Source organism: Ruditapes philippinarum, unplaced genomic scaffold (assembly GCF_026571515.1).
Source record: "Ruditapes philippinarum isolate M1 unplaced genomic scaffold, ASM2657151v2 ctg292_1_1_1_1, whole genome shotgun sequence".
Taxonomy (NCBI): Eukaryota; Metazoa; Mollusca; class Bivalvia; order Venerida; family Veneridae; genus Ruditapes; species Ruditapes philippinarum.
Genome location: NW_026861516.1, coordinates 176,374 through 194,357, shown reverse-complemented (window position 1 = coordinate 194,357; position 17,984 = coordinate 176,374). Strand labels below are relative to the sequence as shown.

General features: G+C 31.8%; 1 protein-coding gene across 1 annotated transcript; it reads left to right on the top strand.

Annotated features, from left to right (window-relative positions):
- Positions 1–5,150: 5,150 nt before the first annotated feature.
- On the top strand, positions 5,151–12,069 carry LOC132715896 (uncharacterized). Its single transcript, XM_060699001.1, has 3 exons — positions 5,151–5,358; positions 8,103–9,166; positions 10,271–12,069. Exons 2-3 carry the CDS (start codon positions 9,069–9,071, stop codon positions 10,899–10,901), a joined length of 729 nt encoding a protein of 242 aa, XP_060554984.1. The 5' UTR covers positions 5,151–5,358; positions 8,103–9,068; the 3' UTR covers positions 10,902–12,069.
- Positions 12,070–17,984: the final 5,915 nt, after the last annotated feature.

Below are 17,984 nucleotides of genomic sequence, written 5' to 3'. Positions count from 1 at the left end.
TGTTTATCTGCACCAGAAACTAAATTTTCCTTTAATCTTCGACACTTAACAGGCATATTTAAATATAAGAAAAATATCAACATCTGGAATCATTTTGTTAAATGTCTAAAATAAAAGTATAATTTTAAAATATGGACATGCACTTTGTGTTATAGTTTAAACCATTCCAACACCAGTTCAAGTATAATATCCATTACATCACAAAATAGTTTTTCAAGCCTTTCAGATACAAATGTGACCCACACCCCCACACTAGTACATCCAAACCACAAACTTACAATTATGTTTCGAAAATTAAAATTATTTGTGTAAATTGCCAATCTATTGTGTACAAAAAGCATGAATTTCAAAGTATGATTCTTTCTCAAAACCCTGATGTTGTCACCATAACAGAGTCTTGGCTGAAAAAAGAGCATTTTACAAGTGAAATCTTTTCAACATCCCTAGGGTACACAGTCTACCGAAAAGATAGACAAACCGGAAAAGGATGTGGTGTACTAATACTTGTAAAAAATAACTTTATCTCATGTAAACAACCAAAACTAAGCACTGACTGTGAAATTTTATGGGTTAAGGTAGAAATTAAAGGTAACTAACCATTCTACATCGCATCCTACTATAAACCACATGAAAACGACACAAAAAGTACACTTGAATTTGAAAAATCACTAGACTTAACAAGAAATCTTAAAGGCACAAAAATAATTCTAGGAGACTTTAACTTTCCAAAACTTACATGGGACTCAGAACATAATTATTCTTACAAATCTGGCTTTAATTCAAACTCCACTTATGATAAATTCCTTGAAGTCATCGAAAATCATAGCCTTACTCAAATGATAAATGAAAACACAAGACACAACAATATTTTAGATCTCTTTTTTCAAACCACACACTTGTCAACAAAACAGAAATAATCCCAGGAATATCAGATCATGACATCATCACAACAAGTGTACACGCAAGACCAATTATAAACAAACAAAAACCAAGAAACTGCCCAATCTACAAAAAAGCTAACTGGCCTGAATTTAAAAATCATATGCAGATATTTAGCCAAGAAATCATACATAAAGTTGATACACTTTCAGTTGAAGAACTATGGACCCAATTTAAATCAACAATTGAAACTGGAATTACTAAATTTGTTCCAATAAAAAGAATAGGATCAAAAAAATCTCTACCCTGGATGACAAAGGCAATTAAAAAACTCATGACAAAAGAGACCATCTATAACAAAAACTAAAAAAAACATAAATCAAATCATGAACTTAGACAAAAATTCAAAAAATTGAAAGCACTCATCAAAACTCAAATCAAAACATCTTACGATCAACACTTAGAACACATATTAGAACTTGATGACAATGATCCAACAGACACCCAAACTAAATTTTCTACTAAAAAACTGTACTCTCACTTAAAAAACTCCAAACAAGATTCCCAAAATGTAACAACTCTCAAAGACCAAACAACAGGCTATCTTAAATCAAACAACCGCGACAAGGCCAATATATTGAACACGCAGTTCCAATCAGTTTTCTCCAGTGCCTCTCCACTGTCTCTAAAACAAACTTGCATGCAAAAACTTTATTACCTTGACCCCAAAAAATACTGTAAATACCCTCAAATGGATGATATATCTGTCAGCAAAAATGGGGTGCTGAAACTTCTTGCCAACCTAAAGATAGATAAAGCTGCAGGCCCAGACCTTGTTCGGCCGGTTGTCCTCAAAGAACTGAGGAATGAAATCACAGATATCATCACAATTCTATTCCAAAAATCTTTATCCTCTGGTACAATTCCCTCTGACTGGACCAAAGCCTATGTTTGCCCTATTTACAAAAAAGGTGACAGCACAGATCCAGCCAACTATCGACCGATTTCATTAACATGTATCCTTTGCAAAACGCTTAAACACATTGTCGCCTCACATCTCTCTTCAAACTTCAGTAATCACAACATTCTCTTCGACCTTCAACATGGCTTTAGGGAGAAACGCTCATGTGAAACACAGCTTATTGAACTAACAGACTCCCTTGTCAACAACATCTCAGCAGGGAAACAAACAGATCTTATTCTCCGTGACTTTAGTAAAGCCTTTGATAAATAAAATCATCGTAAACTTCTACTTACCCTTCAAGAAAACGGTGTCTCCACACAAATTCTCAATTGGACACGTTCCTTCCTGATAGGTTGGAGCCAAACTGTTGTACTGGAAGATGAACACTCTACAGAAGTCCCTGTAAACTCTGGTGTCCCCCAAGGCTCCGTCCTCGGTCCACTCTGCTTTCTGATCTACATTAATGAACTTCCATCTTCTGTCTCCAAGTCTCAAATTCGCCTCTTTGCTGATGACACTGTGGTTTACATTACTATAAACTCGTCCTCAGACTCACAATCCCTCCAGGAGGATCTTAATAAGATGCAAATATGGGAAAGGGAGAGGGACATGGAATTCAACCCCTCAAAATGTCAAGTCCTTCACATCACTAAAAACAAAAAAAGTCATCAACAACAAGTACTTCCTTCATGGCCAAGCTTTAACACCAGTTCCTAGCTCAAAATACCTTGGCCTTGACTTGTCCACAGACCTAAACTACAACACACATATCTCAAGAATTACATCAAATGCAAACAAAACCCTAGGTTTCATAAAACGAAATATCAATACAAAAAATGAAAAAGTAAAACAACTAGCTTATAAATCCATAGTAAGACCCCAGTTAGAATACGCATCAACTGTTTGGAGCCCCTACACACAATCAAACATCCAAAAAATAGAGATAGTCCAAAGACGAGCGATACGCTTGGTAAAACAGGATTACTCCCCTTTGTCATCAGTTACAGCCATGCAGAAAGATCTTGGCTGGCGTTCTCTCGAGCATCGCAGACTAGACTTTAGACTTATTATGTTTGTTAAAATTTACCATAATCTAGTAGCCATTAGCCTTCCCACCTACATTAAAACTCCATCTAGGCTTACTAGACATATGCACCCCCTCTCTCTTAGAAAAATACAGGTCACATCAGACTACCATAAGTTCTCCTTCTTCCCCCACTGTATCACACTTTGGAACCAGCTCCCAAGGAACATTGTCACCCTGCCTGATCTAGATCAATACAAACAGGCAGTGGTTAAGATACAGTATTAGTTGACTTGTTGTGTTTTTACTTTTAAATCTTTCTTTCACCCTTACTAATAAAAATATTTTAACAATGACTGTCTCTCACTGTCCTGATCATGTTCATTTTCAGGTTTTTACTTTCTCTCACACCTTTTACTAACACACCCGACGCGCACAATTTCCTGCCTATAACACTCGAGAGAGGGGTTGGCAGTACTCAGAGATAGATAGATAAATAAAAAACTTCAATTATATTTTCCGTACCAAAAGTCTCACTATGACTACCATCAACTTATTATTTATTCATTATTTTCTTTTCGTCTTTTCAATTCACATTTACAGGATGTTTTTGTGGAGAACGAAACAGATGCATTTGTTTCCGACGCCTTACTTGACTGCTGTTCGATACCATCCTCCATGATCTCGTTTATACCTGAAAACATGACAGTATTACAGACAAAACCTAGAAGCATTGACAAAAACACATTATATATCACCACTGAACATTTCTTCGTATTTATACTTGCTTAATTGCTACCTTTAGTATTATTTAGCGCAGGAGCAATTCATTGAATGCAACGTTAGTTGCTTTTAATCAATGTATAATAAATCCACTTTATTTATTGTAGAAAGTCCTTCAAGACAAATATTACAAGTACGCCTTCTTTTAGATTGTAGCTCCCTGAAATGTTTCCTTCATAGGAAGTCCATTTCGTTGTGACGAAATAGAGACAATGCAGCACTTTTCTAATCATGCCCTCGTTATGATCTTATCAGAATCATGTATTTTGTTACCTTTCCATGCCATATCTTGTGTAGAGACAAGCACCTAAGTCAGTTCATTATCCCAGTTTCCAAAAGTTTAAAAAACTGATGTCCACTTCTTCTGTATCTCATTTCCCGCAAACTAATCTCGCATTACAATGAAATATTTGTGACAATGAAATGTTTGTGAAATAAAATGTTCCTTATTCATAAGACAATATTACTAACAAATGGATATATTTAATTAGCTATCTGCTCTGGTTCGGTATATATTATTCTAACTGAATATATGTTTTCTTTTGCAAGTATTAAACATATCAATATTTGACTTGTGCTACGATCCACAAAAGTTATCATTGTGGTTGATTGTTTATTGTAAATTTACATGTTGTACAATTTGGAAATAAAACATATTCTTAAAACAAAGAAGAACAGACCCTCTTACGGACTTGCTTTTTCGGTCCGACTATTTATCTTTCAAGACCACAGGTTCTTCTTTTTTCTTCACTGCTTCCCGTAGCCGCGCTCGAGCTATGAATAAATCACACATGCGTGTGCTCTGTGATCTGGTAAATCCAACGAGACCGGTTTCAGCAGCTTACAGTGTATCTTTCGGTATCGCGGTATATCCTTGTTTTTCTTTATTTTGTCCATCAACCGAGCAATAGCCAGGACTGTATGCTCTAGACTGGCGAAACCAACGAAACCGGACCACTAGTATGCAGTACGGATTTTTCTGTCTGATGCGTCGGGTTTGTATTTTTCCATTTTTACACAATAATTACAGGCTCATATAAACTACCATCATTTAAGGAAATGAATTGATTATAAACTTACAAAAAGTGACACAATTAAAATTGTATCTACATGTATATTATTAGTGGGAAAAGTTCATTAGTTGTCTGCAATTTAAGATAGATGATAACCCGGGACGTGTTTTTGCTTGGTACAGTCTGCTGGTTCCCTTTCTGTGAACTCTTTTACATAAAGCAATGATAAGTATGTAACAGACCAAAATAGAAATATGAAAGCAAATTTATTGTCGTATAGAAATTAAAAATCGCAATTAGATGTGGTATTCTTGTCAAAACGCCAGACCAAATTATTTTTTTTATAAAAAAAGCGGTTAATTACTATCATTCATTAAAAGAAAACAGAACAGGGAGAATTTATGAAGAAAATAATCCGATATTTCACTAGCTTAAACGTCAACTTGTATAGGTCGATATCATTTTCCTCTCTCCCGCTCTCATTCTCTTATACGGGTTTGCTTTTATTGAATAATACAAGGCGCTAAATGAGCATATTTCATGTTTACGTTGTATGTATATAGATTTTTACCTTTTATACCATGAGCTGACTGTGAAACAACATGTGATTTATTATTTATGTGATTTTCGTTCACAGGTGATACATTTGTTATACGTTTAACAGTAAAAAACAACTGAATTTACTTACATGCGCGGTAAGTATAATTTGCACTGCTCTCTTTCTCTCTCTCCCTTTCTTACTTATTTTTTTATAGAAATTCCACTATATTTAAATATGGATGGGAATTATTTAACTGCATTAATATTTCGAAAGTTTTATAGCATTAGGAATCTTTACAACAACATCTTTACTAAAATATAACTAGACCAAACATATAATAATCTATTTAGCGACATTTCAGCGACTTTTATAATGCTTTATCAACATATGTCGTGATAGTTAAAGAAGACATGTCATTTTATTTTATTTCCTATTACTCTATCGCATGATTGAAACTAGATCTAAATAGCTTTTGACAGTTCACCGGAGTATATTTCTATGCTATTCTTTAGTAAAACACGAATGCTCGTATGGCAATTACTAGAAATATGAAATGATAATATAATAACTATAGCTAAACGTGTTAAAAAAGTGGACTCCTCAGTTTCAAGTGATATTATTATTGTTAAATTTGTTGGTTACATACTACTGATGTAACTGCATCTTGTAAGTAAATCTCATCATATAATGAGCTATATAAATTGCTTTCCGCATTATAAACGCATAATAAACGCATTATGAGCTTTGAAATTCAAAAATATATTATTGCATGTAAAGTTTTTTTGTTTTTCTTTTGTTTTTCTTTTTTTAATCTGATTTGAACATACGTTATCGATAAAACAACATCTTGTGAGAAAATCCCAGCATTTTATAGGCTATATAAATTGTTTTCCGTTTAATATACGCTTTACGTGCTTTGATTGATAAGATATCTTGATATAATCGGTATTGTAACAGTTATGAATATTGATTCGCTCTTTACTGACATTGTTAATCTAGATGAAAGGGAGTTAAACAGAAATTATAACATCAATTCCATTTATATAATCAGTTCATTAAAAACAAACGCTTTTCTTTAGTTTTTGACGTTTTGTCTTCTTCAAATAAAATGAAGTTTATTATTATATCAATTCCATTTAGTGTTGAAATTGCTGGATCCAGATAAAAGGTAAAACAGCGTATCAATATTTTGTCCATTGTTAATTTTTGATTTGTAATTTATACTCAGGGTTATGCTGGAATATGACTAAGTGTGCATGTTAAAATGTCAAATGTGCTTTGAAGTTCAAAAAAGTAGCTGGTACATATACATCTAGGCACATTTTCATATAGTCTTGATTTTATATCTAAGACGTCATAGTGTATAAACAATCATTTGAGAGGTGTCTGAAAAAACAAAACATATCTGAGCGTTTTAAAATCCAGCAGGGATCAACCTAGCCTGCGCATCTGCGAGTTGATTTAGAGAAACCATGCTGTTGTTATCAAATCATAGAAAAGGTAGAAGATAACATAATCGGAAATATGGTCCTTGATAGACACTTGCCTTAGATGGACGCCTGTTTTGGATCCATTTGTTCGCAAACCATAAATGATTGTTTGTGTGTCTGACGCGGCTCATTTGTAATTACTGCATAACATTGTCTTTTTCTTGTTGTAAATTAAAGATAAACAAATATCTGACAGCGATAAAATATAATATAAAATTCCAGGCTAAAGATAATTTATGTCACTTTTTTGTTTTTATTTCATCTGGGAGTTATTTTATGAGAAACGCCAATGACATTGTGATTATTCAATCAAGACAGTGATAAAGTATTTTAACATTAACATCGTGGATATATTTGTCCTCTTAATATGTTACCACTTTGTTCCTTAGATAGACCCTCTTTCAATTAAGATCGGGTTCAATTTTATTCTTATAACCATAAAATAGATTGATATCGTGTGGTCTGCTGCGGATCGTATTGTGTAATTATAGTGTCACAGCTAGATATGAATTCTTTTTGTTGCATATTGTATTATATGGAAAGCGGTCGCATAAAAAAACGTTAGAAATTGTAACAATAGTGAGTAAAAGTGTTTTTCATTTACATCTGAAACTTAAAAAATGATACGCAATGCTTAAATTTGTTTGGAACTTTTTTTAGACATTCATAAGATAAAGCGAAAGAATGAAACAACAACTTCAACTATATAGACCAAACCAATATTGTAATGTAGAATTAAAAAGATCAATAAAATATGCAATGAAATGTACTAATCACCAACCACAAATTCAGTTTAAATTAGATGGTGCAGACATTAGAATTATATTACATACAATATGTATATTTTCAATTCAACATCTGCTGGTAGCATTTACATATACATTGCATTCTGTATGAATAAATAAAATTTATCTTTTGGATACATGTATTTTCAAACAAAAAACTAAACAATATACAACTCTCCATCATAGGTTCCATATCACATGCTAAAGGTTCTACCTTTTCTTATGTACCGTAGCCACACTTTTAGAACATACATCGGCCAATTTAAAAAATCAAAACTGATTTAGAATTATTGAAACCATCAGAAAAAAGTAATTAGCAAGAATGTACGTAGTAATACAATGGTTATTGGTACACATTATATATAATTATCGGGCACAGTGATATATAATGTGAAACACGTACAATCTAGGACATTATTTTTTCCAATTATATGTATACTTAATCGTGGTATATGTATTTTATTACACCAAGAATAGAATTGTGAGCCAATACGCCACAAGGGCCTACATACATTGCTTACGTATATCAATTAGTTAATTTGATAACAAAGCGATTCTGAAGGATTGCGTGCTCAGAATCAGTATCATTGATCGGTACATTATTGTTGTCATTTCTATTTCAGGTGTATTTTTGCTATAGTACATCTGTTACCGCCATTGCTAACTGCTTTATAGGAAAATACTACAATATTATATTGAACAGCGCCAAGTCTTATCACTGAAATGCATACTAGAAGTAAGTGTATATCAATAAATCAAAAGAAAACACTGAATGCCAGATAAAAACATCTTCTGTTACTACAAAGTGGGGCAGATATACGGAAATAAGGAATAGCAGATTGGCTTCTGGATTAATCAAAACAACTTTCACACTATTCGGTTCATTTTGAAAGTATGTTTAAAGGATAACCTAATCCAAATTCTCTCCGAACTGAAGAAATCTTAAGCAATTCTTTCTAATCATTTGATATGAATGTTGTGATTTAAAGCCACGTGGTTGATTCTCGTGTCTAAATTAGGTGTATCAGTTTTACGAGCACTTACTTATTCATAATAGGATTTTCACGAAACAAAGTCTGATTGCTACTGAAAAGAAGAATGCTGATAGTGCACGAATGAAATACGATGATATTGAATCAAGATACCGTTAGGTGAAACAATATATCCTCAGAGGAAAATTTCTTAATTGGTGAAAAATTACAAAATATGGCAGATGCCATAAATGGAAACTCGTATATTAATTATATCCATGCTACAGTGCTAAATGATATGGCTGCCAGAAGAATGGATAATAATGTCTGAGTAGCATGCACACATCAAACGTGTACATGTCTAGGATATAAAAAGTGTGGGATATATAACTAAGTATTCAGAAAACCAGTGCAGTACAATCAGGTAAAAAAGACATTGATGATATTTATTTTTATCTTGCTGATGTGAAAAGAGAAAATTAAAAAAGGGACTTGTAACCATATGAGCGTAAGTATACGATGATGATTTTTCTATCGAGAAATGGATTTTACAGGAGAACATTATGGAATTGATTTTAAAGATTGAATAGTGTTGATACTTTTAAAGTTTAATCTACAATGGCAGCTCTTGATGGAATGTCAGGAATTGTATTCTGTGCAATTTTTGGCTCAGTGTTTGTTCTCACATGCATAATTTCTGCAATAAAGGCGGTAAGGTAAGTTTATCTAAATTTACACTTTACGTATTTCTCGAATTGCCGATTACTCTTAAATTAAAGGAGCCCAAAAGCTAAAAAAAATAACAAAAACAAATGAAAATCTTACATAGATCAAAACAAGCAGTTAATACGAAAATATGAAATTATAATGAAAGATAATGAAAGATGAAAGCGTTGAATGTTTTTCATTTTATGTCTTTTTGTGCAATGAAATTACTTTAGAAAAAAGGAGTGAACGAATAATCTGAAATTTTGCACAGATTATCGTTATAGAACTCTATCAAATGGAAAAAAATCTCGAAAACAAACAAAACAAATTTCCAGTTCAGTTAAAACCTTCCCCCACCTTCCCCCTCAAAAAACCCACACACACAAAACAAAAACAAAACAAAAAACAAAGAAGGATAAGTTCTATTTTAGGTGTCTCTTTTTACTGGTTTCATGTTTGACTTTATAAATTTTATAATTATTCACAAATTAAGTTAAAAGTTATAAAAATTATCCTCATTCCTAAACATTTTATTTTAGAACTATCCTTTACTTTTCATTCTATAGTGGCAAAAACTATCCTTTATATTTTATTTTAGAGCTATCATTAATTTTATTTAAGAATGATAAGACCTAACCTTTACATTTTATTTTAGAATGGTTAGACATATCCTTTACGTTTTATTTTAAAATGACCAATGAGATTGACCGATTTCAGTTTGTAATTTTAAAATGGCCAATGACAATTCTTCTTATATTCAGTAATTTAATTTTCCAGGAAGTCAAACTGATAACGAAAAAGCTATCAGAATACTAACCTTCATATTATAAATACCAGAATGGAAATTATGATGTTACTATTTATTTATTTATTTATTTCAAAATTGAATAAAACGTATATAAAACGAATTATACCTTATTCTTAAATTATGTAATATTATGCATTAAAGTGCATCTGGAATTCAAAGATTTACAACATACAGTTACTGTTAAATTAAAAACAAAATGCTGTCCTACATGGAGACTTACAAGTCATGAAATGTATTGGTATTTATTCGTCAAAATTATTCATACACAATTTAAAATTTTCCAAAATATTCTTGTTTGTTTAAGGGATAGGTCACGTATACAAAAACGAAGAGACATGCGAAGAAAAGAAAAACTTGAAAAAGGAAATGGAGATAAAGAAAACGACTTAAGTATAGAAGAAAATCAACCAATGACTTCATCTCATAATCAACCCCAAAGTTTGATGAATGATAGATACTCGAATGGTACTTCAATGTTAAATGATGTTAAAGACCATGCCGAATGTTCAGTGTTTTCTGTTGATACAGGTGTTGATAACTTAACATTTAATCATAGTACCACGCGTATTAATACTATAGACGAGAACCCGCATTTAACTTCAAAGAAATCAAAAGTAACTGCTGAATACGTGCCTTCCGGTCAAAATGTAGTTCCTAAACGCGCTAAATCTCAAGACGCAAACTTTCGAAGGAAACGGAATCTTGATCATTTATCGACAGAGTGTCTTGCTATAAAGAAAATGATGCGCAGACATTCATATGAAATTGCAGTCTGTGAAAATTCTTGGTTGCCAAAAGAACCTCCGTGTTTTGCACCATCACAAAGTATTCTTAATACATACAGATATGGTGTAAATAATGGTAACAGTGTGAAAACGTCACAAGTTGGATTCGAAAATAAGGCTTTTGATAAATTTGATTATAAAAAGACGTGAACGAAAATCAAAAGTATGTGTTTGTTTTAAATGAGCTTTAAGATAAGTATTTTTGATTAAAAAAGAAAACATAGCAAATAGTATATTCTTTTATGAATATATTTGCATTATTAATTACTAGCAAGTTTACGATTATTCACACTCCATTATTGTACAAATGCATCTTTTTTCAGTTAAGCGAAGATGGAAGAAATTGAATGAGTTTTAAAATTGAAATATGTATGTCCTAAACGACTTATAGAAACGAGTTGTATCAAAGTATGGTGTAATGAACAATCAGACTCATACAATTGTGCATAATTTCATTTCTTCAAACTGGGAAGACTAAAAAAAGAAAAAATGAACCCACAGTATACTTTCCAGGTACAAAGAATGTGATGATCAATTAAATGTCAAGTTAACACAGCGCAATAAACTCTAGGAAATTTACCATATATTAAGATAGACATGAGACTGAAATATAACATTTTCCAATTCTGTAAGAGCCTCGATGGAGGTCATATCCCTATGCAAAGTATATCCTGATTAGCCAAGATCTCATGTTGTATTTGTTTCAAATTTACCCTTAATCTGTATATGTTGTATTATGGATTTGCCCTGCCTTGATTTTGGAACAGTCCATTCAAAGTGTAAGGGATTTCAATATATCAAAATACAAAACAAAACAACAACAGCAAGAAAAAAAAACAAACAAAAAACTATTAATAGAATAGAGTTTTGGTCAAACTGCACAGATTTGCCGATTGGCCTGGCTTTATAGAAGTGGCAAATGCTGCAACAGTATCGTTCCCAATCAGCGCCGTTTCCAATTGCTTATATTATGCAAAAAAGAGAATAAATGTGAATTAACATAAATCACATACATTGTAATATTGTGTTTTCATTAACTTATTCATTATATCACAATTCATTCAGACTGTATCTCTTTGTTAGGATAATGTATGCTGTGCATTTTATATATAATACATAATGTTTTCTATTAATGTTTCGAAAAATATGTATACACGAATGATTTAGATTATTGGGCATTTTGAGTAATTTTTACTTACTTTTTGCCAAAATTATCGATACACATTTATTTTCATTCATATATACATGCATATCTCAAACCCTTTTGCTAGTAATTAAAATGTTCAACTATAAATAAAGATTTTTTTATTGTTTTTCACGTTGTTATTTACTGTTTCAATATATGTAGTTTGAGTATCACCTACATCATAATATATTTTGTGAATTTAATTTAGTTAAGTTTAGTCAGTTAATGTATTTATAGTACTGGTTGTGTTCTGTCTAGCGTTTTGAAATCAACTGAATATTGAACCGGTATTTAGGCAATACTACATGCTACAAATAATTGCCAAAACACAAAACGTCTATAGTACCACCATAGTGTTTGCGAGTGAGACATTTGTATTTTAAATATAATGCAGAAGCCTCATTAATTAATGGTTGAAGTCCTGCATAAAAATGTTTCAGTTAAGAAAAATGTGTGATGATTTTCTAAAGGTTTTAATCCAGTACAGTGAACATATACATTTAAAACATTACAAGAAATGAGATGCATAATGCAACAGACAGGCTATATTGAATATTAAATCAACATGTACTTTATCTTAAAATTATAATAACAACTGCACACCATTATAAGATATTACATAAAAAGGGAAATAAATTTCTCCTTATTTCCATTGTCACTGTCATTGGTGGCGTTGTACAAGTTTGTCAACAAAATGATGATAGTTTCATTATGGAATGTATCATGTTGAATCATGATAATTATATGTATTACGTAATAGTTATTGTAATAAGGATATTACAGAGATTACAGCAAACAGAGATCAAGATTCTTAGGTATCACATTAATTTATATACCACAAAGGTTACACCATACAAACATTTAAAAGCACTGATTTAAACAGCTTAACATCAAACAAAAGGATAAAACTCAAGCTGATGGATTAAGTGGACTTTGATGGCATTTTTAAATTTGGTCAAGCAGGTGATATTTCTTAACTCTTGTAGAAGATCGTTTCACAAAAGAATACCATTGAAGGCAAAAGATTTTTTACCTAAACTTCCTGCTTACTTCATGTAGAATTAAAGACGGTTGTTACAAAAAAATGATAATTTGACACAAGGTTTGACACTAGATCTTTTGTACACCGGTCATGGACCGAACTAAAAGGAAAAAATATTTTTGAGGTATTCAGGGGTTGATAAAGAGTAAGCTGATAAACTCTCAATGACACCCGTAACCAGTCCAAAGTTCTAATATGCTCTCGGCCAAAATGTGTTCTACTATCTAATCCAAGAAAACTATATGTGTTTGCAGTCTATTGGATCGGTATTAAGACAGACTCACATTAATTAAACTTCATGCATTCACAATTTCAACTTAACAAATTCACGATTAGGTACAACTTCAGTAATTGACGATTTGAATTCCACGGATTCGCGGTATGAACTTCACAAATTCACGATTTCCGATTTCACACCTTTAGCTAAATGAATTCACGATTTCATCTTCACAGATTCACAAATTTAACTTCATAAATTTACGATCAAGATAAAATTGTGAATTCATAAAGTTGAAATCGTGAATTCGTAAATTCAATACCTTGACATCGCAAGTTCAAGAAGTTGAAATCGTTAGTTCGTTGAACGAATGATTTCATAAAACTATAATGTCCCTATCTGTCTTTCTTAGAAATAGCCTTTTCTGCTGTTTTGCAAAATCATACAGATGAAAGTAAGTGACATTTCAGAAAGATTAGATAAAAGCATATCTGATTTCAGTCAGGATAATGAAATCGGAATGCTAAAAATACGATATTTCTAAAGCTACAGCTGTTAGCTTCTTTCACAAATTAATGATGGCGAAATACAAACTGACTGTTAACATTTCACGCAGACCGTTTTTCTCGTCATTCTAAATGGTATCTTTTCACTCTGTTAGTTATTCAACAATATGTATTTCCTGTACACAATGATCCGGTATGAAAAGTAAGAATCTTTGCTTGTATAATGTTAGTTATTCTGTATAATTCAACTATATTATATCGGAAGGAAACACATGTTTAAAACAGTTGAAAAATCACTGAATCGATCGCTTTTAAATGCACGTTATTCGTTTTCATATCGATAGCAAACACATGTTACAGAGTATAACATATTCAATTCATTAAGACATATACGGGTTTCTTTTTTTTATGGTTATACACGATAATAATAAAAAAATAGTTATTGGTTATATTCTCAACGATGTAGCGAATCAATCAAAATGTACTCGCAAACTGTTAAATTCTTTCTATGTTAGACAATCTTGGAATTGTTGTTGTTATATGATTTACAAGTTTTGTAATTCGTAAAGGTGTCTATGTGACCTTGTTGTTAAGGTTGCTGAAATGGAATCACTTGAGACAAATGAATATTACACTGTAAGATAATCATAAAGATGGAGCTTAATTGATAACATATTTAACCATTTTTCACTTTCGATATTGAACTTTAAACGTTCACAATCTCATAATTGTTTGTTGACGACTCCAGAGTTAACATAATTTTTAATTGTGAATGATGTTTTATGTGCCTTTTAATCTTTGAGAACATTTTAATGTGCATATTTTGAAAGGATGTTCTAAACTCCGAAGCGACCAAGCAATTACATAAACTTTTACATAAACATAAAGGAATGCCAAGATTCAAAATGACGTTGTCCTGTCACGCTGATTAACAACTCTGCGCTTTTACATTTTTACGTACAATAGGAAAAAGAATGATCAATAATACATATTCTAGTGTAATATGATCTTTATGATAATGACATATTTGTCATTGATCTAAGATGACGTAATTTTGTGTATATATAAATGTATACAGGTTATAGTAATATAAATGATAAATTAGTGTCAAGTCTGTAGTGGTTATATTACAATAAGTCCGATAATAAACACTGTCACGATAAAAGCTATGACACCCCCCCCCCCCAAAAAAAAAAAAATAAAAAAAAAAATAACACAACAAACACACACAACAGAAACTCGGTTTAGTTGAGTCTGTTCGCGAAATATAATATAACATCTTTCTCGACTTTCCTCGCTTAGAACTCGTATTCAGTCCTCTATAATAAAATATTAGTAACGTTTAGTCGATTAGAATTTGAAAAGTTAATAACCCTGAAATAAGTACTGGTCAACTTTATGTAAAGTTTGCTTACTATTAGAGAGCTGACGCAAGTTCTTCTTTATTTAGAACCTATACTGACAGCAAGAGTACAAAAAGTGGAAATTCTGTAAATTGTCGTTTACACTCCATTGTTGTTGTTGTTATAAGCAATCATGTTTTGACAAGAGGGGTGAAACTTCTCTTTTTTATTGTGCTGTGTTTCGAAAACACGTTAGAAATAGGGTGTTTTAATATATAAACTGAGCGAATGTCGTGTTTCATAAAATGGTATGAACATTTAATCTTTTTTAAACATTTTTAATAATAGTAATAGTGATGATCCTGGTTATTATTACTACTGCAACTAATAGAAATAATTATATTGCAGTATTGACTTGAATTCTTGAAGACGGTACAATGCTTTACATGTACATTCTGTAAAGTCTATTATGAGTCCTAGTAACTCCATATTTGTCTGTTCCAGACTATGAGTTTTCTTATTATTGTGATAGCTTTAGCATGTTCTGTATGATTTAGTGTTCATATTGACAAAAACTTATAGACAATATCAATACACTAAATTACCCTATATGCCTCCGCTTTTACTGTTATTGTCAGCATTGATTTCCTAACAAATGCAGACAAAATGACAAAAAAATGTATTGTTGAAAATGGACTCCTAATAAGCACAGCACTTACGTAGTGATGTTTGAATATTTAAACTATAAAAGAAACAAAACAGAAACGTGCCGCTTCCAAAAGTTGGTTTCCGGCTATCGTGTCAAAACCTTTATCATTTTTTCTGCTGTCATATAACATTCATATCTCAACATTTTCTTTAATTTCTTTCAGACAATTAATAAAATAGATATGCATCAAGAAAATGCAAACAAAACCTGTAGTCTATACTTGCATATTTGTCTTTTGAACATGATAACCTCATTTGCATTTGTTTGAAATGATTAAGTGCCCATATTGTCAAAAATTGACATTGATATCAATACTCCAAGTTGTTGTTTCTTGTTGTTGTTTTTTTTTTGCTATCAATTCACTTTGTAAGAAAACTATAAACAACATCTTAATGAATAAATAAATTATTAAATAAATAAATTGATTAATTAATTAATTTATTTATCAATTTATTAACTTATTAATAAACAATATACCTGAAGCTTCAGCACAATTTATATCTTATTTCACGGCGTCTCAACGCCGTGATATTGTGATGGGTAGTTTTCGGTAGCATGGGCAAAAGTCACGTGACAAAATGCCTTTCGATTTCTACAGCCGACATTTTATTGTTTTTACGTAATCATTGTACAGCCCATTTCCGTGAAAAGTTACATAGAAACAGTTTTTTTTCAAAACCATATAGAATCTAAACAGTATTTTTATCAACACACGAAATATCAGCGTTTTATATTTACACATTTCCGGACATCCTTTCGACATGCTTGAGAACTTCGCCTTGAATGGATTATGTATGGTAGCTGATTAATGCCATCCAAATATTTTCGCGTCTTCGCCTCAAAATGCGAAAATGCGAAAACACGAAGGGACGACATATTTTGACTAATGTGTTCTCATGTCGGATCTATATCTCTCTCGGAGTGAATCTTTTCACGTGTAAAATGACTTTGAACATTACATTCCAATTTGCAATTAAGAACTTAAATTGTCTTCTTTTTTTAGCTCACCAGAGCCGAAGGCTCAGGGTGAGCTATTAGTATCAAAGGGGGATACTCCGTCGTCCGTCGTCATGCGTCAACAATCTTCTTCTTCTCTGAAACTGCTGGGCAGATTTAACTAAAATTTGGTCTGTAGCATCCTTGTGATAGTCACACTTAAATTTGCTCATGTCATTTCAATTGGCCCCTTTTAGGGTTCAGCAGAGCTAAAAATAGAAAAACCTTTAAACATCTTCTAATACAGAACTAATGGATGGATGATCACCAAACTTTGTCTGTAGCATCCTTAGGTAGTCTTTTATCAAGTTTGCTCATATTAATTTGATTGGCAGTAGGGCTAAAAATAGAAAAACCTTTAGACATCTTCTTCTACAGAACCAATTGATGGATGATCACCAAACTTTGTCTGTAGCATTCTTGGGTAGTCTTTTATCAAGTTTGCTCATATTAATTTGATTGGCCCCTTGTAGGGGCTGCTATAGCTAAAAATAGAAATACATTTAAACGTCTTCTTCTACAGAACTTATTGATGGATGATCAACAAACTTTGTCTGTAGCATCCTAAGGTAGTCTTTTATCAAGTTTGCTCATATTAATTTGATTGGCCCCTTTTAGGGGTCACTAGGGCTTAAAATAGAAAACCTTTAGACATTTTCTTCTACAGAACCAATTGATGGATGATCACCAAACTTTGTCTGTAGCATTCTTGGGTAGTCTTTAATCAAGTTTGCTCATATTAGTTTGATTGGTCCTGTTAAAGCTAAAGCTTAAATGCACTAGCATTTCTTTAAATTAAAGTTTAAAGATATTCTAAGCTCTAATTTTAATATAAAAAAATATTGACAATGGATACACAGTCTCCTTATAAATATAAATATGAAATATACGTGTTTTGACTTCACACAAAGTAGATATGTTATGTTTTAAACTCTTAACACTATTCGTGGTCACATTATAAATATAATGATAGTGTCATTACAAAAAACTTTTTTTCTTTTTTTATAGAAAAGACCATCTTTACATTGCCTGTAATAGCATATGCAGTTTCCTGTACATAGTATATTCATTCTTTTATCCAAATAAGACATTTTCAGCAAGAATTTCATAAATTTCATTGGCTTGGGTCATGACCTGTTTATGATGTGTAAATATATTTCAGCTCTGGAATTCGGACTACTGCATCATTGTAAGGTCAGTTGTAGGTCATTAACCAGGAAAAAAATAGGCCTAA